We start from the raw sequence: 25,989 nt of genomic DNA on the forward strand, positions 1-25,989 counted from the left end.
TGTTATGTTTTTTATCTTTTTAGTCCTATTTTTTTTGCTCTTAGTCTTCAGCTTTTAACTCCAGTGTTTTGTTTTTATCTTTTTAGTCCTATTTTTTTTGCTCTTAGTCTTCAGCTTTTAACTCCAGTGTTATGTTTTTATCTTTTTAGTCCTATTTTTTTTGCTCTTAGTCTTCAGCTTTTAACTCCAGTGTTATGTTTTTTATCTTTTTAGTCCTATTTTATGCTCTTAGTCTTCAGCTTTTAACTCCAGTGTTTTGTTTTTATCTTTTTAGTCCTATTTTATGCTCTTAGTCTTCAGCTTTTAACTCCAGTGTTATGTTTTTTATCTTTTTAGTCCTATTTTTTTTGCTCTTAGTCTTCAGCTTTTAACTCCAGTGTTTTGTTTTTATCTTTTTAGTCCTATTTTTTTTGCTCTTAGTCTTCAGCTTTTAACTCCAGTGTTATGTTTTTATCTTTTTAGTCCTATTTTTTTTGCTCTTAGTCTTCAGCTTTTAACTCCAGTGTTATGTTTTTTATCTTTTTAGTCCTATTTTATGCTCTTAGTCTTCAGCTTTTAACTCCAGTGTTTTGTTTTTATCTTTCTAGTCCTATTTTATGCTCTTAGTCTTCAGCTTTTAACTCCAGTGTTTTGTTTTTATTTTTTTAGTCCTATTTTTTTTGCTCTTAGTCTTCAGCTTTTAGCTCCGGTGTTTCCTCAGGGGGGTCCTCCACACTGGGGGCTGTGTCGGGTCTGCTGAGGGGGTGCCATCCTTGGGTCCCTTCGACCCGGCCGACTGGGGGTTCCTCCCTTTAATGTGGGGGTCCGCCCGTCTGTCGGAGTCGGGGGGCCTGGGTGCTGGTCCCCCGATGACACGGCCTTCGGCTCCTCCCAGTGTGGACGGCCCCAAAGGTGGCGTTTCCTTGATCCTCAGTGCCATGCCATGTCTTCCTACTGTGTGTGATGGTGTGTGTGTGTGTGTCTAGTATGGAGGGTGGGAAGGAGGGGCTTTCTTATGTTTCTTTGTTTTTTCCTTTTTAATTGTGGTAATTGTTTTAATTCTGTAAAGCACTTTGTGTTGCATGTCTTTGCAGGAAAAGTGCTATACAAATAAAGTTGATTTGATTTGTAAACTTGACTGTCACCCCTGCAGATTAAAGTGTCGGTGTCATCAGGGGGTGACTGTCTTCGGAGTTACCGCCCAGACATCAGGAAGGGCAGGTACAATACTATCATCCTTCACGTCAAAACCACCACGCCTGATAATCTGCTCTTCTACCTCGGCTCTGCAAAATATGTAAGTAATATGTAAGTACGATGCTAACCGCATATCATAGCAATCCCCAGATATTCACAGCGGTAATTCCCAACCACACGGAATATTAATGTATCATACCATCGCTGCGGTTCCGGGTATGCTGGAGCCTATCCCATCTGATATCTGTACTTGTCACCAGCCTATCACAGGGCACATATAGACAAACCCACCCCTTCCCGTGGGTAAGGAAAAAAACTCCTGAGCCAACATGAAATTTTGGTGATGTCCTTTCCAAACTAGCATAGCGTTCATTAGTTTCACACCATCACACACATTTTAAAGCGCATGCAGAGATAGATAAACCTACTTGTGCATCATTGAAGCTACTTCCGCCTTGTTTTAATAAAACTAACTATTTATGGAAATACAAGAATAAAGTTCAAATATCAGATTAAATTAAAAAAATTGATAGTTAACATGCAAATTGATTAAAAATTGTTAATTTTTAGACAAGCCTCGAACTATACCGATATGAAGGTAAGGGATGTTGAATTTAAAAGTTTATTTATTGCAATGCTCCACTGTAAAATGTGCAAAATTTTGAGAAGATGTGTTCATCACTGGGTTGCACGGTGGTGGAGTGGTTAGCACAAAGGACTCACAGCTATGACACCCGAGTTCAATTCCACTCTCAGCTATCTCTGTGTGGAGTTTACATGTTCTCCCTGTGCATGCGTGGGTTTTTCCCGGGTACTTCGGTTTCCTCCCACATTCCAAAAAATATATAGATATAAATGAATTTTATTAATTTGATATTACTTAGGGCTGCACGGTGCAGGGTGGTTAATACGCAGGCCTCACAGCTAGGAGACCCGAGTTCAATTCCACCCTCTCTGTGTGGAGCTTGCACGTTCTCCCCGTGCATGCGTGGGTTTTCTCCGGGTACTCCGGTTTCCTCCTGGTTAATTGCTAGGTTAATTGGCCACTCCAAATTGTCCATAGGTATGAATGTGAGTGTGAATGGTTGTTTGTCTATATGTGCCCTGTGATTGGCTGGCCACCAGTCCAGGGTGTCTCACCCGAAGTCAGCTGGGAGTGAGCCATTTTCTCAGTTATAGAGCCTCTTTGTCTCGGTGGGTGGAGGCGGGGCCGCTAGCATACACACAGAGTGCAGAAGAGTTTAATAAAGTAAAAATGATATTATTATTGTCATATATTTTTTATTGTTCTTCATTGGGCACGGCGTTCATGTGGTTAGCACGCAGGCCTCACAGCTAGTTCAAGCCCACCCTCGGCCATCTCTGTGTGGAGTTTGCATGTTCTCCCCGTGCATGTGTGGGTTTTCTCCGGGTACTCCGGTTTCCTCCCACATTCCAAAAACATGTCTATTATAGAAAACAACATGTCTATGTCTATTAGTTTATTTAGCCATGTTTATGCTTGCAAAAAACACTAAACTCATCACACAGTAACTTAACACTGTACCTAAAAATAACACAATGAAGTACCAATATGAGTTTTGAAGTTTCCCATTCTGCATCGTGTCTGAGCAAAGCAGTTCATTGGCGGACATGCGGCATAGCAAGTGGTTAGTGCGCAGGTGACACAGCCAGGAGACCCGAGTTCAATTCCACCCTCGGCCATCTCTGTGTGGAGTTTGCATGTTCGCCCCGTGCATGCGTGGGTTTTCTCCGGGTACTCCGGTTTCCTCCCACATTCCAAAAACATGCTAGGTTAATTAGCGACTCCAAATTGTCCATAGGTATGAATGTGAGTGTGAATGGTTGTTTGTCTATATGTGCCCTGTGATTGGCTGGCCTCTCGCCCCAAGACAGCTGGGATAGGCTCCAGCACCCCCCCATGACCCTCGTGAGGATAAGCAGTATAAAATGAATGAATGTTCATCACTGCACATACGAAGAGGAAGCACCTCAGCTGATCCCAAAGTGTGTTTACAAACGTTGGCATGCTTAGGCTTGTGAGTCCAAACAAGCCTTGACAATTAACAGCTTTTGGTTGCTATCTGCTTTTAGGTTGATTTCCCCTGAGAAATCACAGCTTTGCTGCATTTGACTGGGAAGTCGTGATCACTAATGCTTATGTGTGTGTGTGTGTGTGTCACAAGAATGCGCCATAAGTGAAACATTCCACATGAACGGCTGCGCGTGCACGTGTGTTCACATGCACGTCTAACATTTCACTAATAGTGTGTAATGCCGGCTGAATAGCGACAACGCGGACCTGTGATCTGCGCTAATGAATAATGGCCGTTCCTCCTGGGGGAGACGGCAAAGATAAGAAGCCGTGTGTGAATGTCTGTCTGCGTCTTCGAATCTGACTCCCTAATAACCTCTAACTGTGCATAATGCTATATGAATAATAATAATAATAATGCTTAGTGTAAGTGTGTTCTTCAGCGGCATCTCCATGAGACCTCCAAAGCCTCTCGTTAATTTTTTTTTTTGCAGCTCATACATAATAATAATGATATTAATCAAAATACAAGAGTGAGAAAATCGGCTTAAAGATGAACAGGAGTTAAAGTTCTAAAATTGGATTTAAATATTCATTAATACTTCGAGGTTCATTGTGTTTCATTGTATTTTTTCATTACTATTTATTTATTTTCACAGTTCATGTGTATTGTGTTTCCAAGTGCAAGAACAGTACATGAATGCAGCTTTTTTGCTTTGATTTTACCTGGCTTCCAGTTACAACTATGCGTACCCTCCCATGAGATGAGGTATTTGAACATCCAAATGGGTGTGGGCTTGATTCCTGCTACTTGTAATAGAAATGCATTAGTTTAGACTAAGTTAAAACCAAAATGTAATGGTAATGGTAATGGTTTAATTTCATTTGAACATGCATCAGATTACAATTGAATGCATCCCATAATCAGTTCACAGTTCCACATGTCCAAAAGGAGTAGGAAGAAGCAAAGCTTATTAAATCCTACCCCTCCATCTGGTACTTTTACAATCAGTAACTGTTACATTTGTTCACTTCCTGCTTTCTTAATATAGTTTAAGTTGGTTTTTTTTTGTTTGTTAATTTTTAATTTTTTAAATTTTTTGTCACGTACCAAAGTAAGAGGTGATATGAGCATCCAATGACATAATGGGTACCATAGTAACCGTAATATAGTGATATACTATACTATAGCACATCATGACTGGTTCAAGACTGATACTTAATGATCTGTCTAATCTGTCTACTTGCTTTTATTCAACTCAATTTTTCTATAAAGTGTCTTTGAGTATTTTGAAAAGCGCTATACAAATAAAATGTATTATTATTATTATTATTAACATGCATCAGATTACAATTGAATGCATCCCATAATCAGTTCCCAGTTCCACATGTCCAAAAGGAGTAGGAAGAAGCAAAGCTTATTAAATCCTACCCCTCCATCTGGTACTTTTACAATCAGTAACTGTTACATTTGTTCACTTCCTGCTTTCCTAATATAATGTACGTTATTTTTAATGTATTTTAAACTTTATTTTCTTATAATTGTATTATATTAAATATATTATATTAAATTAAATATCTTATATTAAATTATATTAAATATATTATATTAAATTAAATATCAAATGTATTTATTTATTTATTTTATTTTTTGTCACATACCGAAGTAGGAGGTGATATGACCATCCAATGCCATAATGGGTACCATAGTAAGTGTCAATATAGTGATATATATAGCACATCATGACTGGTTCAAGACTCTTCATCCTTGTATTTAGCAATCAGTAACTGTTACATTTTTTCACTTCCTGCTTTCCTAATATAGTTTACTTTTTATTTATTTATTTTTTGTCACGTAACGAAGTAGGAGGTGATATGAGCATCCAATGCCATAATGGGTACCATAGTAAGTGTCAATATAGTGATATATATAGCACATCATGACTGGTTCAAGACTGATACTTAATGATACTTTTTTCTGCTTTTGTTTCTTTTTTTTAAGTAGCAATGTGACATTCTGCTCGTCTACTTTCTCAGGTTGATTTCTTGGCCATAGAGATGCGCAAGGGCAAAGTGTATTTCCTCTGGGACGTTGGTTCAGGTGTTGGAAGGGTGGAATATCCCCATCTGACCATCCATGATGGGAACTGGCACAGAATCGAGGCTTCTCGGTAGGACTTTGTTTAGTGTGTTTACAATGTCGCTGCCACGTGCTCTATCATCGTTTTGCTACTAGCAACAATACAAATGACCTCATTATCTATTTCCTACTGAAAAAGAAGCATATATTGTAAGTTTCTTTTATGGAAACACACAAATTATATCCACTGAGAGATACAGTTCATATTTCGGTGAAATAAAAAACACAATATAGTCTCAGTGGTTTAGAAATTTAAATTAGATTGATTATCTTGAACTCTACTTTGTAAAAAAAAACAAAAAAAAAAACGGAAGGCAATAATCATAAGAACATGCCAGTAATCTCATTTAAAAATGTCCAAATTATCAAAATAAGACTTTAGTCACTATGAAAAGGGTTTTTTGGTCAAATTTTTCACTACTTCCACTAATAATTCAGTCCACAATCCAGTATTATCATCAAGACGTGCCGTGTTTTAGAGTTCTATTTGCCAGAGCTGAACTTTCAGCACAATTTTCTGCGTAAATCTTGCGGGAACATGATGAGTGGTGTCGCCTTGACCCGACTGACATCCACTCAACCACAACCAGAAATGGAGAAATCAACAGGAAGTTACCACAGGATATTATTTCCTTCGTGGAATTGGGTAAAATGGCATAGTTTGACTTGGGAAATCAAGTCTATGCAACCTTGTCGGCCCTTGGCTGTTGCATAACCTACAGTGTCATCAGCTCAGGCGGGGAGATAGTCGTGCATACGGACCCCTTGACTTCTCATTGGGGAGATTTCCCAACTGTTTTCCCCGCACGATGAAACAACAAATTCAAGTTGGCAGATCAATTTCACTGTACATCTCAGAGGTCTCCGCCTGCTGGAAACCTGTCTCCGCCATCGCTTTGTCTCATTCGTCTTTTTATGCTGCCAGTTCATAAAAGCTGATTTCATGTGACAGAACAAGCTCGCTCATAAATGTCCTCCAGGAAATGCACACTGGCAAATAAAATTACTTCCTAATTCCTGTCTGTCTTCTCCGGTGTCTGCAGTAATGGATTGAACGGTACCATATTAGTGTATCCTTTGGAAGGCCCGACGGCCGCCATGGTGCCGATCCCAAGCAGCGCCAACTCTCCCACGGCATATAGCATCCTGGATGTGGACCAGAATGCCTACCTGTTTGTTGGCGGAATACTCGGCACGGTCAAGGTAGCGTCCTCGTATGCGTGTGTTTAGAGCGACATAAAGTGTTGTTTTTTTAATCGTTATGAATGTTCTTTGTCGTATCTTTTAGAAAGCGGATGCTGTGAAGACAACAACGTTCACAGGCTGCATGGGGGAGACATTCCTGGACGGGAAACCTATTGGACTTTGGAACTACAGAGAGAGACAGGGTGACTGTAAAGGATGTGTTGTCAGGTACAATGTCAATAAATGACATCTATTATTGTGTGCATTTATATTAAATAAGGGAAAACTTTATTTGCCATTAGAAAGAACTGAAACTGCTACAGAACTACACCACACACATTTTTACTATCCGACTATTATACTACTATTCCAAGTAAAACGTACAGTATATTCTTTATATATAGATATAAATGAATTTTATTAATTTAATATTACTTAGGGCTGCACGGTGCGGGAGTGGTTAGCACACAGGCCTCACAGCTAGGAGACCGGAGTTCAATTTCAACCTTTTTTGTGGAGCTTGCACGTTCTCCCCGTGCATGCGTGTTTTTTCTCCGGGTACTCCGGTTTCCTCCCACATTCCAAAAACATGCTAGGTTAATTGGCCACTCCAAATTGTCCATAGGTATGAATGTGAGTGTGAATGGTTGTTTGTCTATATGTGCCCTGTGATTGGCTGGCCACTAGTCCAGGGTGTTAGCCCCACCCCCCCACGAAAACAGCTGGCTAGAAACTGAATGAATGAATGATATTAATTAGCTGCACAAGTGATAACCGTGTCTAAAGTCAAGCATGGTAGTTGTAGCGCTATGGTCGAGGTATGCATGAGTGTTGCCGGTACAGGGGAGCTGCGGTTCACTAGTGGAAACATCATGAACCATTGAACAAATTCCTGCAAGACAAAGCAACCACACAATTTCATGCTATTCTTACCCAATTCCACAGTGACATGATGTATGACGTAATTGTTGGATTGCGTTTGCTAGCCCCCAGACATCATACGGTGAAGGGACTGTCCAGCTGGACGGGGAAGGCTATGCTGCTGTGGGACGACCCACGAGATGGAACCCGAATGTTTCCAGCGTTACATTCAAGTTCCGAACGTTCTCCTCCGATGCACTGCTTATGTATCTGGCAACCGAAGACATGGTATGGAGGCTAAGAGTCTGGATACGGGTTCCACAACAATGACTGCTTACTCTTTTTCTTTCCACCTTTATCCCGATATAGAAGGACTTCATGTCCTTGGAGTTACACGGGGGCAAAGTGAAGGTGAACTTTGACCTCGGGTCTGGCGTCGGAAGCGCCATATCAGCTAACCGCCAAAATGATGGTCGCTGGAAATCTCTGACCATGTCTCGCAACAAGAAGCAAGGTACGCACAACAACATAATAATAATATCATAAATATTCTAATATTCTGGTCCTTTTGTACAGCCACAGTGACCATTGTGGACATCGACACCAGTGCCGAGGAGAAGATAGTGGCCACATCTCAGGGTACAGCCACGGGTCTGAACCTCAAGGAGAACCAGAGCATTTACTTTGGAGGTCTGCCGACCATTGGAAACTACAGGTAAAGAATAGTTTCGGGGTGAACTCATTAATAAATACATTAATAGAGCATGTCTTAACTTTAATGATAATTTATCATTATATGTTCATTGGGGCGGCACGGCGGTCTAGTGGTTAGCGTGCAGACCTCACAGCTAGGAGACCAGGGTTCAATTCTACCCTCGGCCATCTCTGTGTGGAGTTTGCATGTTCTCCCCGTTCTCCCACATTCCAAAAACATGCTAGGTTAATTGGCGACTCCAAATTGTCCATAGGTATGAATGTGAGTGTGAATGGTTGTTTGTCTATATGTGCCCTGTGATTGGCTGGCCACCAGTCCAGGGTGTACCCCGCCTCTCGCCCGAAGACAGCTGGGATAGGCTCCAGCACCCCCGCTTGTGAGGAAAAGCGGTAGAAAACGAATGAATGAATGTGTTAATTGTATAGATAATAATAAACAACAGAGGCTTCCCATCAATTTCACCTGTGAAAGGATTAGCTTAAGAGTAAATTTGAGCTTATTTAAAGGTGAAAGATGTGTGCTAATGTGCTAATGTCGTGTTTTGTCTTAACAGCATGAAATCCAGGTAAATGAAAATACATATTCAAATATACAACAACTGTAAATTGTTCTCTGCATGAGGCTAGCCACACTGATGCTGGAGCACCATTTATCCCACAATGTATGTGTGTGTGTGAGTGTGTGTGTGTGTGTGTGTGTGTTGGCCCCTAATGGCTGCTGCTCTTTCACGAGGCGGCTGAACATCCCCTTCCCTGCCCTTTATACATCTGGATGTGTCATTTGTCCTTCCAGCACCAACAATGTGGCATTTCTGACATTGGTGACTTTTTGTATTGTTGTTGGAATTGCATTCAAATTGTATTTTGGACGAGAATCTAACAATGGTTACGAGTCGCCAGTGGAACAGCAAAACACCAAATTGTATAGCGCTAAAAAAAGTAAATACAAATTGTAATAACAAGGACAACTGGCATATTCCCATAATGCTCTGGCTGTTATCAAGTCACTACTAATTATTAGGGGTGTCACGAGATCTCGCAAGATTAAAACGTGATGATATTCCTCATTTAGAGAGAAACCGTCTCGCAAGAAGATGGCAGCCGGAAGCCAATCTGACAGTAAACTACTGTCTACTATCATATAAACTACTATCACTACTATGAATGATAATACACATAATAGGCATTCACAGTGCACGGATGCTATAAACCTTGCAATCCAACCCACCTCGGTGTTGCCAGCATTTTTCCATACAGCTGACATAGCTGACGATTTTTAGTTTGGATGTATCACATCAAAACACACATATTTTGGACTTGCACCATGCAACAGAGTGGTTCTGTTTACGTTTGTTTACATTTGGTTGAGTGTCAAGTTTACAAACACCGCCAATCATGTGTGGAAGTTGATTCAATGCTACCAAGTGTGTAGTACAAAGTAAAGTCCTGTGTATCAGTGACAGTGTAATGGAGGATAAAGGGTTAAGTGGGTGTCTCGTCAATATCGTGTATCATCTCCTCGCGTATCGTAACACCCTTACTGATTAAACACAAAGTCTGTAATATTTAAGAACTGATCCTCGCAAGATTAAAACGTGACGATATTTCTAATTTAGAGAGAAGATGGCAGCCGGAAGCCAATCAGACAGTAAACTATGGCATCACTACTGTGAATGATAATACACATAATAGGCATTCGCAGTGCACGGACGCTATAAACCTTGCAAAACAACCCACCTCGGTGTTGCCAGCATTTTTCCATACAGCTGACACTGCTGCCGATTTTTAGTTCAGATTTATCACATTTTGATTGATTGATGGTGCAAGTCCAAAAACACACAGATTTTGGACCTGCACCATCAATCATGCAACAGAGTGGTTCTGTTTACGTTTGTTTACATTTGGCTGAGTGTCAAGTTTACAAACACCGCCGATCACGGGTGGAAGTTGATTCAATGCTACCAAGTGTGTAGTACAAAGTAAAGTCCTGTGTAATGGAGGATAAAGGGTTAAGTACGTGTCTCATGAATATCGTGTATCATCTCCTCGCGTATCGTAACACCCTTACTGATTAAACACAAAGTCTGTAATATTTAAGAACTGATCCTATTACATTACGTTTAATCCTAAGAGATTGCAAGCTCTGATGTATTTGCTGCCAATGATTCTAATGTCTTTATAGGTCGGAGGTTATGCTGAAGCGATATGTTGGCTGCCTGCGGGATATTGAAGTATCCCGAACTCCATATAATCTCCTTAGTAGCTCAGATTATACTGGAGTTACTAAGGGGTGTAATGTCGAGGTAAGACCTTTATTTCCGAACAATGAAGTGCATGTAAACCCACATCACAAAGGTATGCTTTCTAATATAGTGGACATATTTTACAGCACCGTCTCTTGAAGAGGTGCTGGAGTAGGTTCCAGAGTTGTATGCAGCGCTTGTACCAACTATATGCCTTTCTCATCACGCTTTCAAAGTACAACAATACATTGACTTGCAAAATGTTCCAATACAGAGATGTCCTCCATGCATGCTTTACTTATAAGATACGTATACATACAGACTCAATACTACAATGGCGTTTTTCAAAGTCATTCAAGGCATTCATGAGGCGTTCTATCCACTAATGGAATTTATGTACAGTATACACTCAAGCAGCCTTTGTCTGTGTACAAAGGAGTTGAAAAGCCCGGTGTTGTGTGTATCTATAGTGGGGGCGGGGAGGGGGGGTCATTACATTCCCCCCGAGTTGATTGTCCAAGGTTGTCTATTCAGCTTTGTGGCATTAAAGTATGAATATTTTCCTCCTGCGTATGACTTTGCTCTTTGTCTGATAGAACCTGCACACGGTCAGTTTCTCCAAGCCGGGATACGTGGAGCTTGATGGGCTGTCGCTGGCTGTCGGCACCGAGATCAGCCTGTCGTTCAGCACTTTGGTCGATACCGGTACCTTGCTCTTAGCAGTGGGCGGGGCTCCACCCATCAACCAACAGGTTAGCGTTCGACTCTATTAGGTTAGAAAAGTACGAGGTAAGAAGCTAAAACTTAAGCATAAATGTTGCCATAGCAGCAGTTTTATCAGAACCGGACATCATGTCTTAATTAAGAGCAAAGAATAGATCTGGAAGTGTGACCTTTTCATAGGATATCTGTTGGAAATATGATTTTATCTGTTCTACCTCAATAGCAGACCAGTATCACACTCTTCTACCAATTTGATTGACATGATGTCATCATAATTTGTTGTTCATATGAAGACATTATTACAAACTGTGTAATCTCGTCCACCTAGGTCCGTAACAAGAATGCCCTTTCTCAGAGGAAACGCAGACAATCAGGAGAGGTGAGTTCCTAAAACACACTTTAATAAGTTTTGCTTAGGTTTTCATAAGTACATTTTATTCATTCATTCATTTTCGACCGCTTATCCTGGTGCTGGAGCCTATCCCAGCTGTCTTCGGGCAAAAGGCGGTGTGCGCCCCGGACCGGTCGCCAGCCAATCACAGGGCACATATAAACAAACAACCATGCACACTCACATTCATACCTATGGACAATTTGGAGTGGCCAATTAACCTAGCATGTTTTTGGAATGTGGGAGGAAACCGGAATACCTGGAGAAAACCCACACATGCATGGGGAGAACATGCAAACTCCACACATCCCAAGTGGGGAATCAAACCTGAGTCTCCTAGCTGTGAAGCCTACATGGTGGCAGTATGGTTAGCGCGCAGGCTTCACTGCTTTCCTCTTTGTATTAAGTTAATATTTTGAAAATGGTGTATTTTGCAATTAATTAGTTCTCAAATGAATTAATCCTGATTAATCACCATTTGCACCAATGTCCAAAATATGCCCTTTTTTAAACTGTATTTTATTGAAAGAAAGATGGACAATTTGGAGTGGCCAATTAACCTAGCATATTTTTGGAATGTGGGAGGAAACCGTAGTACCCGGAGAAAACCCACGAATGCACGGGGAGAACATGCAAACTCCACACAGAGATGGCCGAGGGTGGAATTGACCCCTGGTCTCCTCGCTGTGAGGTCTGCACGCTAACCACTCGTCCGCCGTGCAGCCAAGTACATTTTAATGAGATTTTTTTTTCTGAAACACAAACAAGGACATGGATGCCAATAAACATGCATACACATGTACACACACATATAGTACCTCGTTCGTTCCACACATCCCAAGTGGGGAATCGAACCTGGGTCTCCTAGCTGTGAAGCCTACATGGTGGAAGTATGGTTAGCGCGCAGGCTTCACTGCTTTCCACTTTTTATGAAGTTAATATTTTGAAAATGGTGTATTGTGCGATTAATTAGTTCTCAAATTAATTAATCCTGATTAATCGCCATTTGCACAAATAGCCCTTTTTTAAACTGTATTTTATTGAAAGAAAGATGGACAATTTGGAGTGGCCAATTAACCTAGCATATTTTTGGAACATGGGAGAAAACCCAATTTATGCACGGGGAGAACATGCAAACTCCACACAGAGATGGCCGAGGGTGGAATTGAACCATGGCCTCTTAGCTGTCGACACGCTAACCACTCGTCCGCCGTGCAGCCAAGTACATTTTAATGAGATTTTTTTTTTCTGAAACACAACAAGAACATGGATGCCAATCAATATGCGTACACATGTACACACACATATAGTACCTATGACGCCAAATGTATGGCTTTACCATCATTGCATCCTAAAGAGATTTCAGTTGCTTGTTGACCGTGCTCATTATATGCAAACACACACATGCATCACTACTGTATTCAAATACAGTTTATGAATAATGGAAAATGGAAAAAGGGTTTTGGACACGGCCATTGCAGATTGCAGGAATTTAAACCATCTTTAAGGGCAAAAAGTTTCTCCAATGACCTGAATAATGACCCTAGAGGTCAACTTTCCATCGCATGTGGTGCTAATTGGGGTACTTAGGTATCTCCCAGGGGAGTCTGGGGGTGTTTCCAGTCAACAAGACACACCCGATTGTCTTTGGTTAAAATATCCCATTTTAGTTGAATGCTTGTTTTGTTTGTGCGCTAATGTAATAGTGCCACTAAGCAGAACAGGAATGTCATTGCGAGCACGTGTGTATGCCCGTGTTAGCATAATGTGGGTGCGGGTGCATGTGTGTGAATGCAAAGTGTGTGTAAGGACAAAGGGTTACCCCTGGTTTATCCATCATTACTGGTTGTTGGGTGCATAAATCTATTTTTACTAACAACGCTGGAAGGCACCGGTGTGTGCGCTTGCAATTTGTGTGTAAGCGTGTGTATATGTGTGTGTGTGTGTGTGTGGAAAGGTTAAGCGAGGTTAAGAACACCATCAGCTCAACTTGGCCCTGACTAATGGATGTGTAAGAGCGGGACAGAGCGGTGGCGGCGTGAGGAAAAAAAGAACAAGAAACAAAAGATGGAGGGGATTTAGAGGTGAAAGTGAGGATTGAAGGGCGCAATGAAAAGAGGAGAAATAATGCAAGAGGACAACAATTGCATAGCGAGGAGACAGCCAAAATACTGGAATGTTGCCAAAGATAGTGACAAAGAAAAAACAACAATGAAGGTGGAAAGCATTGGCATTGCAAGGCAGGAATATCAAGTGCTGTACGCACGCTATAAACCTTCCAATCCGACCACCACTCGGTGTTCCCAGCGTCACTTGCTCGCAACGTGTGGTTGCTTTTTTTCTTCGAGAGTTCAACAGCTGCCCCTCCGCTAAATGTCCAAGCAGAAGCTTTAGTAATTCCACATTTGATCAAAGTTACTTCATCTTTATCAGATCAAAACACCATCATCAAACATAAGTGATTAGAGTGTAGTTTGTGTTTTTGCACTCCAAGCATCATGAGACCTGTAGTTCTTTCAGTGTAAACATAACCTATCTGCAATCTAGTTTATGGTTTTTTTTGGGTGCGCCGATTGGTGCGCTGTTTTTATGCTAAAGGTCCAATACCAATCATACCTCGGAAGCCGTACTCCATCAAGTGTTCATTCATTCATTTATCTATTGCTTATTCTCACGAGGGTCGTGGGGGGTGCTGGAGCCTATCCCAGCTGTCTTCGGGCAAGAGGCGGGGTACACCCTGGACTGGTGGCCAGCCAATCACAGGGCACATATAGACAAACAACCATTCATTTAGTAATTCCACATTTGATCAAAGTTACTTCATCTTTGTCAGATCAAAACACCATCATCAAACATACGTTATTAGAGTGTAGTTTGTGTTTCTGCACTCCAAGCATCATGAGACCTGTAGTTCTTTTAGTGTAAACATAAATCTGCAATCTAGTTTATGTTTTTTTTAGGGTGCGCCGATCGGTGCGCCGTTTTTTTATGCAAATTGTCCAATACCAATCATACCTTGGAAACCGTACTCCATCAAGTGTTCATTCTTTCATTTATCTACTGCTTATTCTCACGAGGGTCGTGGGGGGTGCTGGAGCCTATCCCAGCTGTCTTCGGGCGAGAGGCGGGGTACACCCTGGACTGGTGGCCAGCCAATCACAGGGCACATATCGACAAACAACCATTCACACTCACATTCATACCTATGGACAATTTGGAGTCACCAATTAACCTAGCATGAGATGATGGGATTGAACTCGGGTCTCCTAACTGTGTGGCCTGCGTTCCAACCACTCGACCACCGTGCAGAAAATGTGGTATGAAAGCTTTTTAACGTTCTAACCCCAGCACAATAGTTTTTGTGGCATATGTGCCCATCATGTGATTTTTCACGGAAATCGGCCGATATTGATCAGTGGGCGATGGATTGGAGCATCCCTAATTTCTGGAAAATTGAATATCATAATGATTTTTTGGGGGGGGATTGAATTAGTTGATCAAAGAAATTGATTTTAACACGGCAGATATTGACTTTATGCATAGTTAATACATGGGTACAAAAGGCAATATCTGTATATATACTTATAATTTTATATCAACCCCATAAACTGGTTGGAGGATGGCAAAATATGAAAGTTTATGTGTGTGGGTTTTAGTGTTCAGGTTTCATCCAGCATGTCAGTGTTTGACTTGTGTGTGTCCGTGTGTCCTCCCCACACTGTGGAAATGTATGTTTGAGTTCATGTGTGGTATAGTGTGGGTCTTTTTTCCATTCGTGTGACATGTGTCTTTTTGTGTGTGTGTGTGTGTGTGTGTGTGCGTGCACGCCAGGCAGCACAGCGAAAGGCATGTTGTAGCTACATCTCGGTTCAATTTGTCCCCCGACCTCAAATTGAAATTCCATTTTCAAGTGGTAAATTGTCTCCCACTTCGCCCTCTGGCACACAGTGAATTAAAATTCAAATGAGCCTGACCTTGCACCGCCGCTCTTCACCACCTTTCTCTCTTCATCTCTCTCTCTCTCTCTCTTGCTGTTCTGCTCCCTGCCCTCTCATCTCGTCCCCCTATTATCCTCTCCTCAGTGTTCCTCTCATCTCTTGTTATCCTTTCCTCCGTGCTCTTCACTCCTCCGCTGCCTCCCCAATTTCTCTTTATATACCCACACTCGTATCCACTCTCCCCTTTGCCTCTTCCATCTGCTCTTCAACCCTCACACTCTTCTACCTGCTGTGTTGCTTCTTGATCTGATTTTTTTTTTCCACGAGTGTTTGCAGTCAATCAATGTTGTACATATTGGTATGCAAGGCCGGAAGATGATTGTTGACACAGTGATCCAACTCGGAGCTTAACTGAGCCTAGACCAGGGGCGGGCCGCATTGCTTTAACAAAATTTATGCGGGGGCCAGACTATATATTTTACACGTAACAGTCCACTTGTATTGTAGTATTGTATAGAAGTATTGTATCTGTAAAAGCGTGTGCGTTGTGTCCCTATTTTTCAGGAGCACTTTGTAAACAGCAGACTACATCAAATAACAAAATAATATTTTTATATATTTGTATTATTGTTATTATATATTATAATATATTATATGATTGTTATTATTTTTTATTATTATGTTTATAACGGAATTATCATTATATTGTCATATGGTCAGTTTTTACTCAACTCTATTTTTCTTTCTCTTTTCTCTACTGTAAAGCGTCTTTGAGTACTCTGAAAAGCACTGTACAAATAGAATGTATTATTATTTATTATTATATCACCTCGTACTCCGGTATGTGACAAAAAAAACTTTTTAAATTAAAGTAAATTAAATGAAATTAAATTAAAAAACAAACTTCAATTATATTACAAAGGCAGGAAGTGAACAAATGAAACCGTTACTGATTGTAAAAGTACCAGATGGAGGGGTAGGATTTAATAAGCTTTGCTTCTTCCTGCTCCTTTTGGACATGTGGAACTGTGAACTGATTATGGGATGCATTCACTTGTAATCTGATGCATGTTCAAGTGCAATTAAACCATTACCATTTAACATTACAAAACAGCTACTTAAACCGTCTAAAGGTTGGCTCAAACCATGATGCCAGGTTGTACGTTAGGTTGAAATTAAATACTTTGAAAACGGGCGGGCCGTATTCAAACACTTGGCGGGCCGGATGTGGCCCCCAGGCCGTAGTTTGCCCACCCCTGACCTAGCCCAACTAGAAGACATGCTGGTTTACATAGCTTGGTGAATTATCAACAAACGTACTGCAAAATACAAAATACAGATAATGAAGTAGCATAATGGACTAAAATAGTTATACAGTGTAACTCTAGCTTAAGTCAATCCCGCTAATCTTACCAATCTGTCAGCATTGACATACATGGACATAAACTTTTAGATCCAAAGGGCTCATTTTTGTGAAAATTGTTCCCGATGTTTTGAAATGAGTTACGATATTGTCAACTTCCTGATTGTTGCTAAGCTACAACAACTACTGTCAAGTACACAAGCTGTAAAATAATAGCATATTTTTTCCACGATATATTATCAATAATAGTGTAATATTGGCGGAATGACGATGAGGTAGGATGACTTTTATTGGCATCTACAAAACTGCAGCGTAAACAACTAAAGCAACTCTTCTTCTCCTTTGGGCTGGCTCCAATTGGCAGGTAAACTCCACTGCCCCCTTTTGACCATCTCCTGAATCACAGCTCAGAACCGAGTACACAATACTCCTGTTGGGATAATAACTCATCAAAATACAAATGTCAATAAACCTCCCTTAGCGCACAGACCTCACAGCTAGGAGACCAGGGTTCAATTCCACCCTCTGCCATCTCTGTGTAGAGTTTGCATGTTCTCCCCGTGATGTGTGGGTTTTCTCCGGGTACTCCGGTTTCCTCCCACATTCCAAAAACATGCTAGGTTAATTAGCGACTCCAAATTGTCCATAGGTATGAATGTGAGTGTGAATGGTTGTTTGTCTATATGTGCCCTGTGATTGGCTGGCCACCAGTCCAGGGTGTACCCCGCCTCACGCCCCAAGACAGCTGGGATAGGCTCCAGCACCCGCCGCAACCCTCGTGAGGAAAAAGCGGTAGTGAATGAATGAATGAATGAATAAACCTCCCTTTCTCTTTAAGTTAATTATACTTCACAGGACGCTGCCGTAGTGCAAAACACTGCTCCAAGATCCTCTATATGACAGACACCACTGTTGTTTTTTATTAACTACATTGTACATCTTCTTTACTTAGACCTTTCACACAGCAATCCTAGACAAATGGTCTCTTTAATATGTGGTTAAGAGGACGGCGTCAATGCCATTCTTTCATACCTTGGTGAAATTTCTCCATTTCATCTCCACCATTATCCCGTGTCTCTGAGAGTATTGCATGCGTGATCTCATGGCTTAATGGAGTTGATTTCCCTCCTCCTCCTTCTCCTCCTCCTCCTCCTCCTCTTCCTCCCACAGCCCTATCTCACAGTGATGCTGAACAAAGGCTCCCTGGAGGTTCTGGTGTTTACAGGCAGCCACAGTGTGCGTCGTGTCATTAGACGGCCCGAGCAAGGCACCCTGAGTGACGGCAGAGAACACTCGCTGCGTATTGAGAGATTACCTGGCAGGTCAGTAAGTGAGGATGTGAAGCGGGTCTTCCTCAGGCTGTGAGGTCGTACGGAAATCACCATAGATTGTGTGTTTTCTCCAAAAAAAAATACTCCAAAATACAATTTCTACCAAACTTTCTAAAGGGGCGGCACCAGGGAATAACACATTATGTTTTTACATTGTTTGTATGACACATTATGTTACGTATTAGACTGACTCCTTATTTAAAAATCATCCAAAAATACTTAAACTTGCTGATATAGTTCATCTTCAAACAGCTAAAATAACGCCTAAGGCTAAAAATAACCAATTATCTAAAAATGTAATCCAGTACTTCTCTACAAGAGAGAAGAAATATGATCTCACTACATTTGAAACACTTCTATGCTAGGACTACGTTATGCTAGCCATAGCATTTCAGTATGTGGAATCAAACTATGGAATGGATTGAGTAAGGAAATCAAACAATGCACAACGATGAGCCAATTCAAGAAACAATACAAGCAGTTGATGTTTGCTAAATACAAGGATGGCAGTTACTATGGTACACATACTGTTATTGTATGGTCATATCATCTCATACTTCGGTACGAGGTACATTATAAAAAAAAAACCTTTAATCTGTATTATGGAAAGCAGGAAGTGAACAAATGAAACATTTACTGATTGTAAAAGTAAACTGTATTATGGAAAGCAGGAAGTGAACAAATGAAACATTTACTGATTGTAAAAGTAAACTGTATTATTGAAAGCAGGAAGTGAACAAATGAAACATTTACTGGTTGTAAAAGTAAACTGTATTATGGAAAGCAGGAAGTGAACAAATATAACAGTCACTGATTGTAAAAGTACCAGATGGAGGGGTAGGATTTAATAAGCTCTGCTTCTTCCTACTCCTTTTGGACACGTGGAAGTGTGAACTGATTATGTGATGCATTCAATTGTAATCTGATGCATGTTCAAATGAAATTAAACCATTACCATTACCATTATGTTTCACTTTTCGAGTTCATTTACAACCCTAGTGGACGTTGACTTGACTTTTCACATTCTCATGACTTCCGCTTCATTTTCTTTTGTGCTTTCATCAGATCTTTTGCAGTTCAAGTGGACGAGGAGGCGAAGAGAGAGGCGGCGCTGCCCAACGACCAGCCAATCGCCTTGCAGCGTGTTTTCCTGGGTGGCATTCCCGCCGAGGTGGAGCAGACGTCTAACAGAGCCAACGTCCCATTCCAGGGATGCATATGGAATCTCATGATCAACACCGTGTAAGTGACAACTATCCTATCGGAACACGTCCTTGCTAGAGGAAGAAGCGCAGATGCGCAATGTCAGCATCTATTTTTGACATTCCTGGGTTCTAGTTGAGGCCCGAGTTGATGGCGTCACTTTACTTCATTAGACCTGAGAGGCTCACCTCCACCTCTGCTGCGCCAAACTCCTGCAGGGCAGCCTTGGTCACGCTGATGACGATAAAGCCGGCGTCTCTCTGCGCCCCAGCTGCAGTAATAGAGCTGTCCGATAGCATAAACATATTCATGATTTTCATTGCGCCCGATCGTCCAGCTCTCACCTCACTTCACCCCTATTAACCCGTCTCCTCGCTGTTGTGACGTCTTCTCTGTCCCCCTCTCGTCCTCCCGGGGGTATTTGTTCATGTATTTTATGTATTGCAATCAAGCAGCCATGTCGATTTAACGTGGGTTATCCTGTGCAGATTAACATATTCATTAATTTTGTAGATATATTTGATCTGAATGTGAAAGGCATTGGAGCATAAGTGTCTTCTGAGGACGTGCAAAGCTGCTTATACAGGAGCTGTACGTTCCCACTAAATAAGTGAGGCTAAAAAACAGACTGAAAAATGAATGTGAATGCGGTAAAAAGGAGATAATAACAAGGACAACAATGAGGAGAATGAAAGAGAGTTTAGGTTCTTATGCACCACATCTGACTAACTGTATTTCATCATTTATTTATTTATGTTAAATTGCTTTGGAAATCACAGTAATTTTTTTCTATTTTTTTTCATTTTTTTAATTTAATTTTTTATTTTGTAATTTAATTAAAAAAAATAATTTTATTTTATTTATTTTTTTTTAAATGGCTGCAATGAGTGACATTCCACAGATGGCCCCTTTTATTGAGGTCATCTTCAATCACGCTGCCTGTCCCTCTCGTAGCCTCTCGGACTTCTCCCAGGCAGCGTCTTTTGACAATGCTGAAATTGGCTAGTGTCCCAACCTGGCCCCACCCCTTCTTCCACCTTACCAGCCAGAATTTCATCATTTATTCATTTATGTTGAATTACTTTGGAAATCACAGTATTTTTTTTTTCAATTTTTCTATTTTTTTCAATTTTTTTTTCTGTTTTTTAAAAATATATATTTTATTTTTTATTTATTTAATTGTATTTTATTTAAATTTCTGCAATGAGTGACATTCCACAGATGGCTCGTAGCCTCTCGGACTTGTCCCAGGCAGTGTCTTTTGACAATGCTGAGATTGACCAATGCCCCAACCTGGCCCCGCCCTTCTTCCACCTTACCAGCCAGTATTTCATCATTTACTTATTCATGTTAAATTACTTTGGAAATCCCAGTAATTTTTTTCAATTTTTCAAAATTTTTTCAATTTTTTTTCCTGTTTTTTTTTTAATTAAATTTTTTATTTATTTAATTTTATTTAATATTATTAATTTAATTAAATATATAATTTATGTTAAATTACTTTGGAAATCACAGTAATTTTTTTCAATGTTTCAAAATTTTTATTTTTTTTTCTGTTTTTTAATTGTTTTATTTATTTCATTTTATTTCATTTTATTTCATTTTATTTCATTTTATTTCATTTTATTTCATTTTATTTCATTTTATTTCATTTTATTTCATTTTATTTCATTTTAATTTCTGCAATGAGTGACATTCCACAGATGGCCCCTTTTATTGAGGTCATCTTCAATCACGCTGCCTGTCCCTCTCGTAGCCTCTCGGACTTCTCCCAGGCTGTGTCTTTTGACAATGCTGAGATTGGCCAGTGTCCCAACCTGGCCCCGCCCCTTCTTCCACCTTACCAGCCAGAAGAGGAGGCTGGGAAGGGGGAAGTGGTTAAACAAGAACTCCCTGCACCGACTCCTGTGCCTGTTACATCACAACCTGGACTTCCTGCTGTGAGTACTGCAAACTTAAGCACATATTTTACATACAAAGGGATGTTTTTTTGTTATTCATGTGAGAGAAAGTAGCTATTTCCAGTCGTTGTGTCCTGGCTGGTCCACCATTAGTGTTACATGTAGTAAAAAAAAAATCCCACACAACAAAGGTAAACACATGTTCTCCTCTCAGTCAACCCCCCCACCCCCCAATTTCAACGAGATGTAATGCAGCCATGGCCTTGCTGTGTTAGCTCAGCGCTCCATCACGCCGCACTTGTACAGCCCATTAACTCTTCTTTATTGTCCCTTTAGCCTTGAGCCACTAAACTCCATCTCTGGCAACCTGTCGTGCGGCGTGAAGTCACGCTGATGTGCAAGCTAACTGTGCATGCCAGCGCTATGCTTTATGAGCCTGCCGGAGCCAAAACAGTCACAACAAAAATGTAGCCACAATGCTAAGAGACAGTTTTTGACCTGTCGGCACATTGCAGTTTATGGGCAGCTTTTCCAAAATATTAGGATTTCTATGGATCTTAATCTTACTTTCATAGTTGTGTCAAACAGCCTTCACAATATTCATGAATTTTTTCATATACTTTATTTCAAAGTTATAGCATTATGAGTACATAATCAACATTTGAAGTATGTAAGATTGAACTGCACTGCACAATAACATTGCTGCATTGCTTTGGCTGCTGCTGATTGGAGTTGCTATGATTTGCTTCATGGCTACAATCTCCTCCTTTCCACTTCCAAACCGCTGATAGGAGGCCACGCCCCCTGCTGTACCCGCCGCCACACCTGCTGCCACAGCCCGGCCCACCGCCGACACGGTATATCCTCTCACACGCCTACACACCTTTCACTTCACGCTGCGTACAAAAACCACTACCTCAATAAATATGCTGAGGTTAATTAATTAAAATTAAAACTAAAAGTTGCGGTTGATATCATTTAACTGAGGCAATGGAGGTCTGTAGTTCTTTGGATGTTGTTGTGGGGTCTTTTGTGACCTCTTGGAGGAGTCGTCTCTTGATCATTTTCTTTGGCCGGCCACTCCTGGGAAGGTTCACCGCCGTTCCATGTTTTTGCCACTTGTAGTTAATTGCTCTCGCTTTGGTTTGCTGGAGTCCCAACGCTAGGAAAACCGAGTTCAATTCCACTTTCGGCCATCTCTGTGTGGAGTTTGCATGTTCTCCCCATGCATGCTCCGGTTTCCTCCCACATTCCAAAAACATGCTAGGTTAATTAGCGACTCCAAATTGTCCATAGGTATGAATGTGAGTGTGAATGGTTGTTTGTCTATATGTGCCCTGTGATTGGCTGGCTACCAGTCCAAGGTGTACCCCGCCTCTCGCCTGAAGACAGCTGGGATAGGCTCCAGCACCCCACGCAACCCTCGTGAGGATAAGCGGTAGATAAATGAATGAATGAACACTTGATGGAGTACGGTTTCTGAGGTATGATTAGTATTGGACAATTTGCATAAAAAACGGCGCACCGATCGGCGCACCCTAAAAAAAAACATAAACTAGATTGCAGATAGGTTATGTTTACACTGAAAGAACTACAGGCCTCATGACAACTGGGATAGGCTCCAGCACCCCCGCGACCCTCATGAGGATAAGCGGTAGAAAATGAATTAATTTTGTCAATATTAACACCTTATTGTATTCTGTACAGTCTCATATTGGGTTAATATGGTATCATATCTCATACGTGTCAATCAAAAAGAACATTATACAGGATTTTCATCCTTGCTTGCTCAGCATGCACCAATGTGAGCGTAGTTTTTAGCCTGGCGATTGGCCACTGACCAGCGTCACCTGACCAGCTGCAGGTCAAGTAGCATCAGTGAGTGTGCTTGACGAGGCACGCTTCATCTTTCCGCTGCCATCCATCTCAGCTTTTCGCTTGCAGAAACATCGATAGATATGAATCACATGACAACAATTATGAATAATAGAATAATCTTGCGTGTTCTCAGTTTGCACGCTTCCAACTCAAAGACTATAATGAGGTTAAAAGAGTATTAAGGAACGTAATGAGTGCCCTCTGACAGCAGCATGACCAACAAGGCTTTGAGCGGCCTTCCCCGGAGTAATAAAACATTTGGGCTAAAGATAATAACTCCTAGCGGCTGTAAGAGTTGCTCATTTGAACCTCATAATAAGCTCGTTCTCTGGAGAAAAGCAGGTGGCAACACACACACACACACACACATACACACTTATACCAAATCCTGACTTAATGACTTGACATTCTATCAGTGTGACCTCCTGGCAAAGACTAGCCGCTCTGAATGGAGGACCATCTCATTGTTAGCCTGATGGAAAGCCACAGAGGGGATGAGAGGAAGCAAGAGGGAGAAAGAGGAGAATAAAGGAGGATACAAGGGGAAGACGAGGGTACCGGCCATTGAAGAGCGGGAAAGAACTCTTTCTGAACACGGCGGCTCGCGCCTTTTGTTGGCTTAATGGAAAGCCGCAGGAGAGGTAGCCGAGGCGAGGAGAGGAGAGAGAGAAAAAGCTTCTAAGCGAGCCGCGTCTCCTTTTGTTGGATAGAAGGCAGGGTGAGGTTGAGGCGGAGAAGAAAGGGAGAGGTTGAGGAGGAGCGGATATGAAGACAGAGCATGATAAGAGGTGAGTGTCGGCGGTAACAAAGCAAGGTCGCCGTGCGGGGAATGTCTTCACTTGAAAGGGAACAAGAGACCAGACCAGATTAAGACACACACACACACATTAAAACACACAATAACACACACTCCGATCATGTCTCCAACTTTTGTCTGGGGCTGGAGCCTACCCCAGCTGACTTTGGATAAGAGGTGGCCACATAGAGTGGACTTTTATTTACTTTAGTGATGGCAGAAATGAGAAATACGATGATAACCATAGAACAGTAAGCATTCAATATGGCTGATGCCATAATAATTCAATAAGACTTGTATGAAGTCTTTTACGTTTACTGCTTTCATCGTGACAACAAAAGTGGAGATACAGTTTTACATTGCACAGCCATTAACTTATTTTTACACTTGTATGACCTCAGGAATGTTACATAATCACAGTTAATATACAGTTAATCCAGGTTTCATTACATGAATAGATGTTTTCTATTTTAGCTATTTCCTCCAGGAAAAAAACAGCAACATATTTGTTCATTGTGTTGCAACACTGACATCTTCTGGTCACACACTGAAATGCAACTTGTAAAATCACCCATTGGAGATTGCTGTGGGTTTCCCACAGTTGAGAAAACATTCATTCATTCATTCATTTTCTACCGCTTTTCCTCACGAGGGTCGCAAGGGTTGCTGGAGCCTATCCCAGCTGTCTTTAAGACGGGCGAGAGGCGAGGTACACCCTGGACTGGTGGCCAGCCAATCACAGGGCACATATAGACAAACAACCATTCACACTCACATTCATACCTATGGACAATTTGGAGTCGCCAATTAACCTAGCATGTTTTTGGAATGTGGGAGGAAACCGGAGTACCCGGAGAAAACCTACGCATGCACGGGGAGAACATGCAAACTCCACACATCCCAAGCGGGGAATCGAACCTGAGTCTCCTAGCTGTGAGGCCTACATGGTTGAAGTATGGTTAGCGCGCAGGCTTCACTGCTTTCCACTTTTTATGAAGTTAATATTTTGAAAATGGTGTATTGTGCGATTAATTAGTTCTTAAATTAATTAATCCTGATTAATCACCATTTGCACCAATGTCCAAAATATGCCCTTTTTTAAACTGTATTTTATTGAAAGAAAGATGGACAATTTGGAGTGGCCAATTAACCTAGCATATTTTTGGAAAGTGGGAGGAAACCGGAGTACCCGGAGAAAACCCACGCATGCACGGGAGAGAACATGCAAACTCCACACAGAGATGGCCGAGGGTGGAATTGAACCCTGGTCTCCTAGCTGAGAGGTCTGCGCGCTAACCACTAGACCACCGTGCCGCCCATAGTTGAGAAAACATCAATAATATAATTTGGCACTACTCACTAACCTACAGACTCAATCCATATGCAATATTTCGTATAAACTATTCTTCGGGGTTAATTAATATTATTTACTGATAAGTTTGGCTGTAATCTCCAGGACTCGTGTCCCTCAGCGGTGGCCCCAGTGGCTCTGGAGAAGTCCTACCAGTTTGGACTGAGCAAGAACAGCCACATGAGCTTCGCTTTCGATGACGCCAAAGTGAGAGAAAGGTTGGTAACGAACAGAAGTTTAATGTATGCACGCTTAAAGTACATTTGTGTATATCATTAAGATTCATGTATTATTCATGCATGATTAAATGATGACAAAGTGATACTGGATATGCACTTTTATTCAGACTTGCATCCATTTTTGTTTTTATTTTGTAGTATTTTTGAGAGTAATTGAGCCTAACCTTCCTGAAGGAGGTACTGCCATTGGAGATATTTTACATATTCTTTCTCCTTTCAGGTTGATACTGGAGTTTGAACTGAGAACCCAAGAAGAATCAGGACTTGTTCTCTACATGGCCAGGATCAACCATGCTGACTTTGTTTCCATTCAGGTACCATCCACCATCATACCCCCCCCCGCCCCTTTATTGACACTCTAAACACCCGAGTTGTCCTTCTTGTCGTGCAGATCAAGGACGGACAGGTGTGTTTGGGTTACGACCTCGGTCATGGGAACACGTCTGGATGTGTTCCCTTCTCCATCAATGATGGCATCTGGCACAAGGTCAGTTACACATCACTAACTGTACAAGTATTAT

At 41.3% G+C, this 25,989-nt stretch overlaps 1 protein-coding gene across 1 annotated transcript in view; it reads left to right on the plus strand.

The window, feature by feature from the left end:
• lama2 (laminin, alpha 2) overlaps positions 1-25,989 on the plus strand; it is a 173,404-nt gene that overhangs the window by 140,148 nt on the left and 7,267 nt on the right. The window contains exons 50-67 of the mRNA XM_078794556.1: positions 1,133-1,276; positions 5,249-5,382; positions 6,395-6,554; positions 6,640-6,764; positions 7,523-7,685; positions 7,767-7,911; positions 7,974-8,112; positions 8,666-8,677; positions 10,294-10,414; positions 10,951-11,106; positions 11,406-11,456; positions 17,940-18,091; positions 19,166-19,342; positions 21,060-21,243; positions 21,996-22,061; positions 25,335-25,447; positions 25,689-25,782; positions 25,860-25,955. Coding sequence (XP_078650682.1) covers positions 1,133-1,276; positions 5,249-5,382; positions 6,395-6,554; positions 6,640-6,764; positions 7,523-7,685; positions 7,767-7,911; positions 7,974-8,112; positions 8,666-8,677; positions 10,294-10,414; positions 10,951-11,106; positions 11,406-11,456; positions 17,940-18,091; positions 19,166-19,342; positions 21,060-21,243; positions 21,996-22,061; positions 25,335-25,447; positions 25,689-25,782; positions 25,860-25,955 — 2,232 coding nt within the window. The remainder of the gene's footprint in view (positions 1-1,132; positions 1,277-5,248; positions 5,383-6,394; positions 6,555-6,639; positions 6,765-7,522; positions 7,686-7,766; positions 7,912-7,973; positions 8,113-8,665; positions 8,678-10,293; positions 10,415-10,950; positions 11,107-11,405; positions 11,457-17,939; positions 18,092-19,165; positions 19,343-21,059; positions 21,244-21,995; positions 22,062-25,334; positions 25,448-25,688; positions 25,783-25,859; positions 25,956-25,989) is intronic.

The sequence above is a fragment of the Doryrhamphus excisus genome, linkage group LG11, assembly GCF_037039965.1.
Source record: "Doryrhamphus excisus strain RoL-2023G ecotype Guam linkage group LG11, RoL_Dexc_Guam_v1.1, whole genome shotgun sequence".
Taxonomy (NCBI): domain Eukaryota; kingdom Metazoa; phylum Chordata; class Actinopteri; order Syngnathiformes; family Syngnathidae; genus Doryrhamphus; species Doryrhamphus excisus.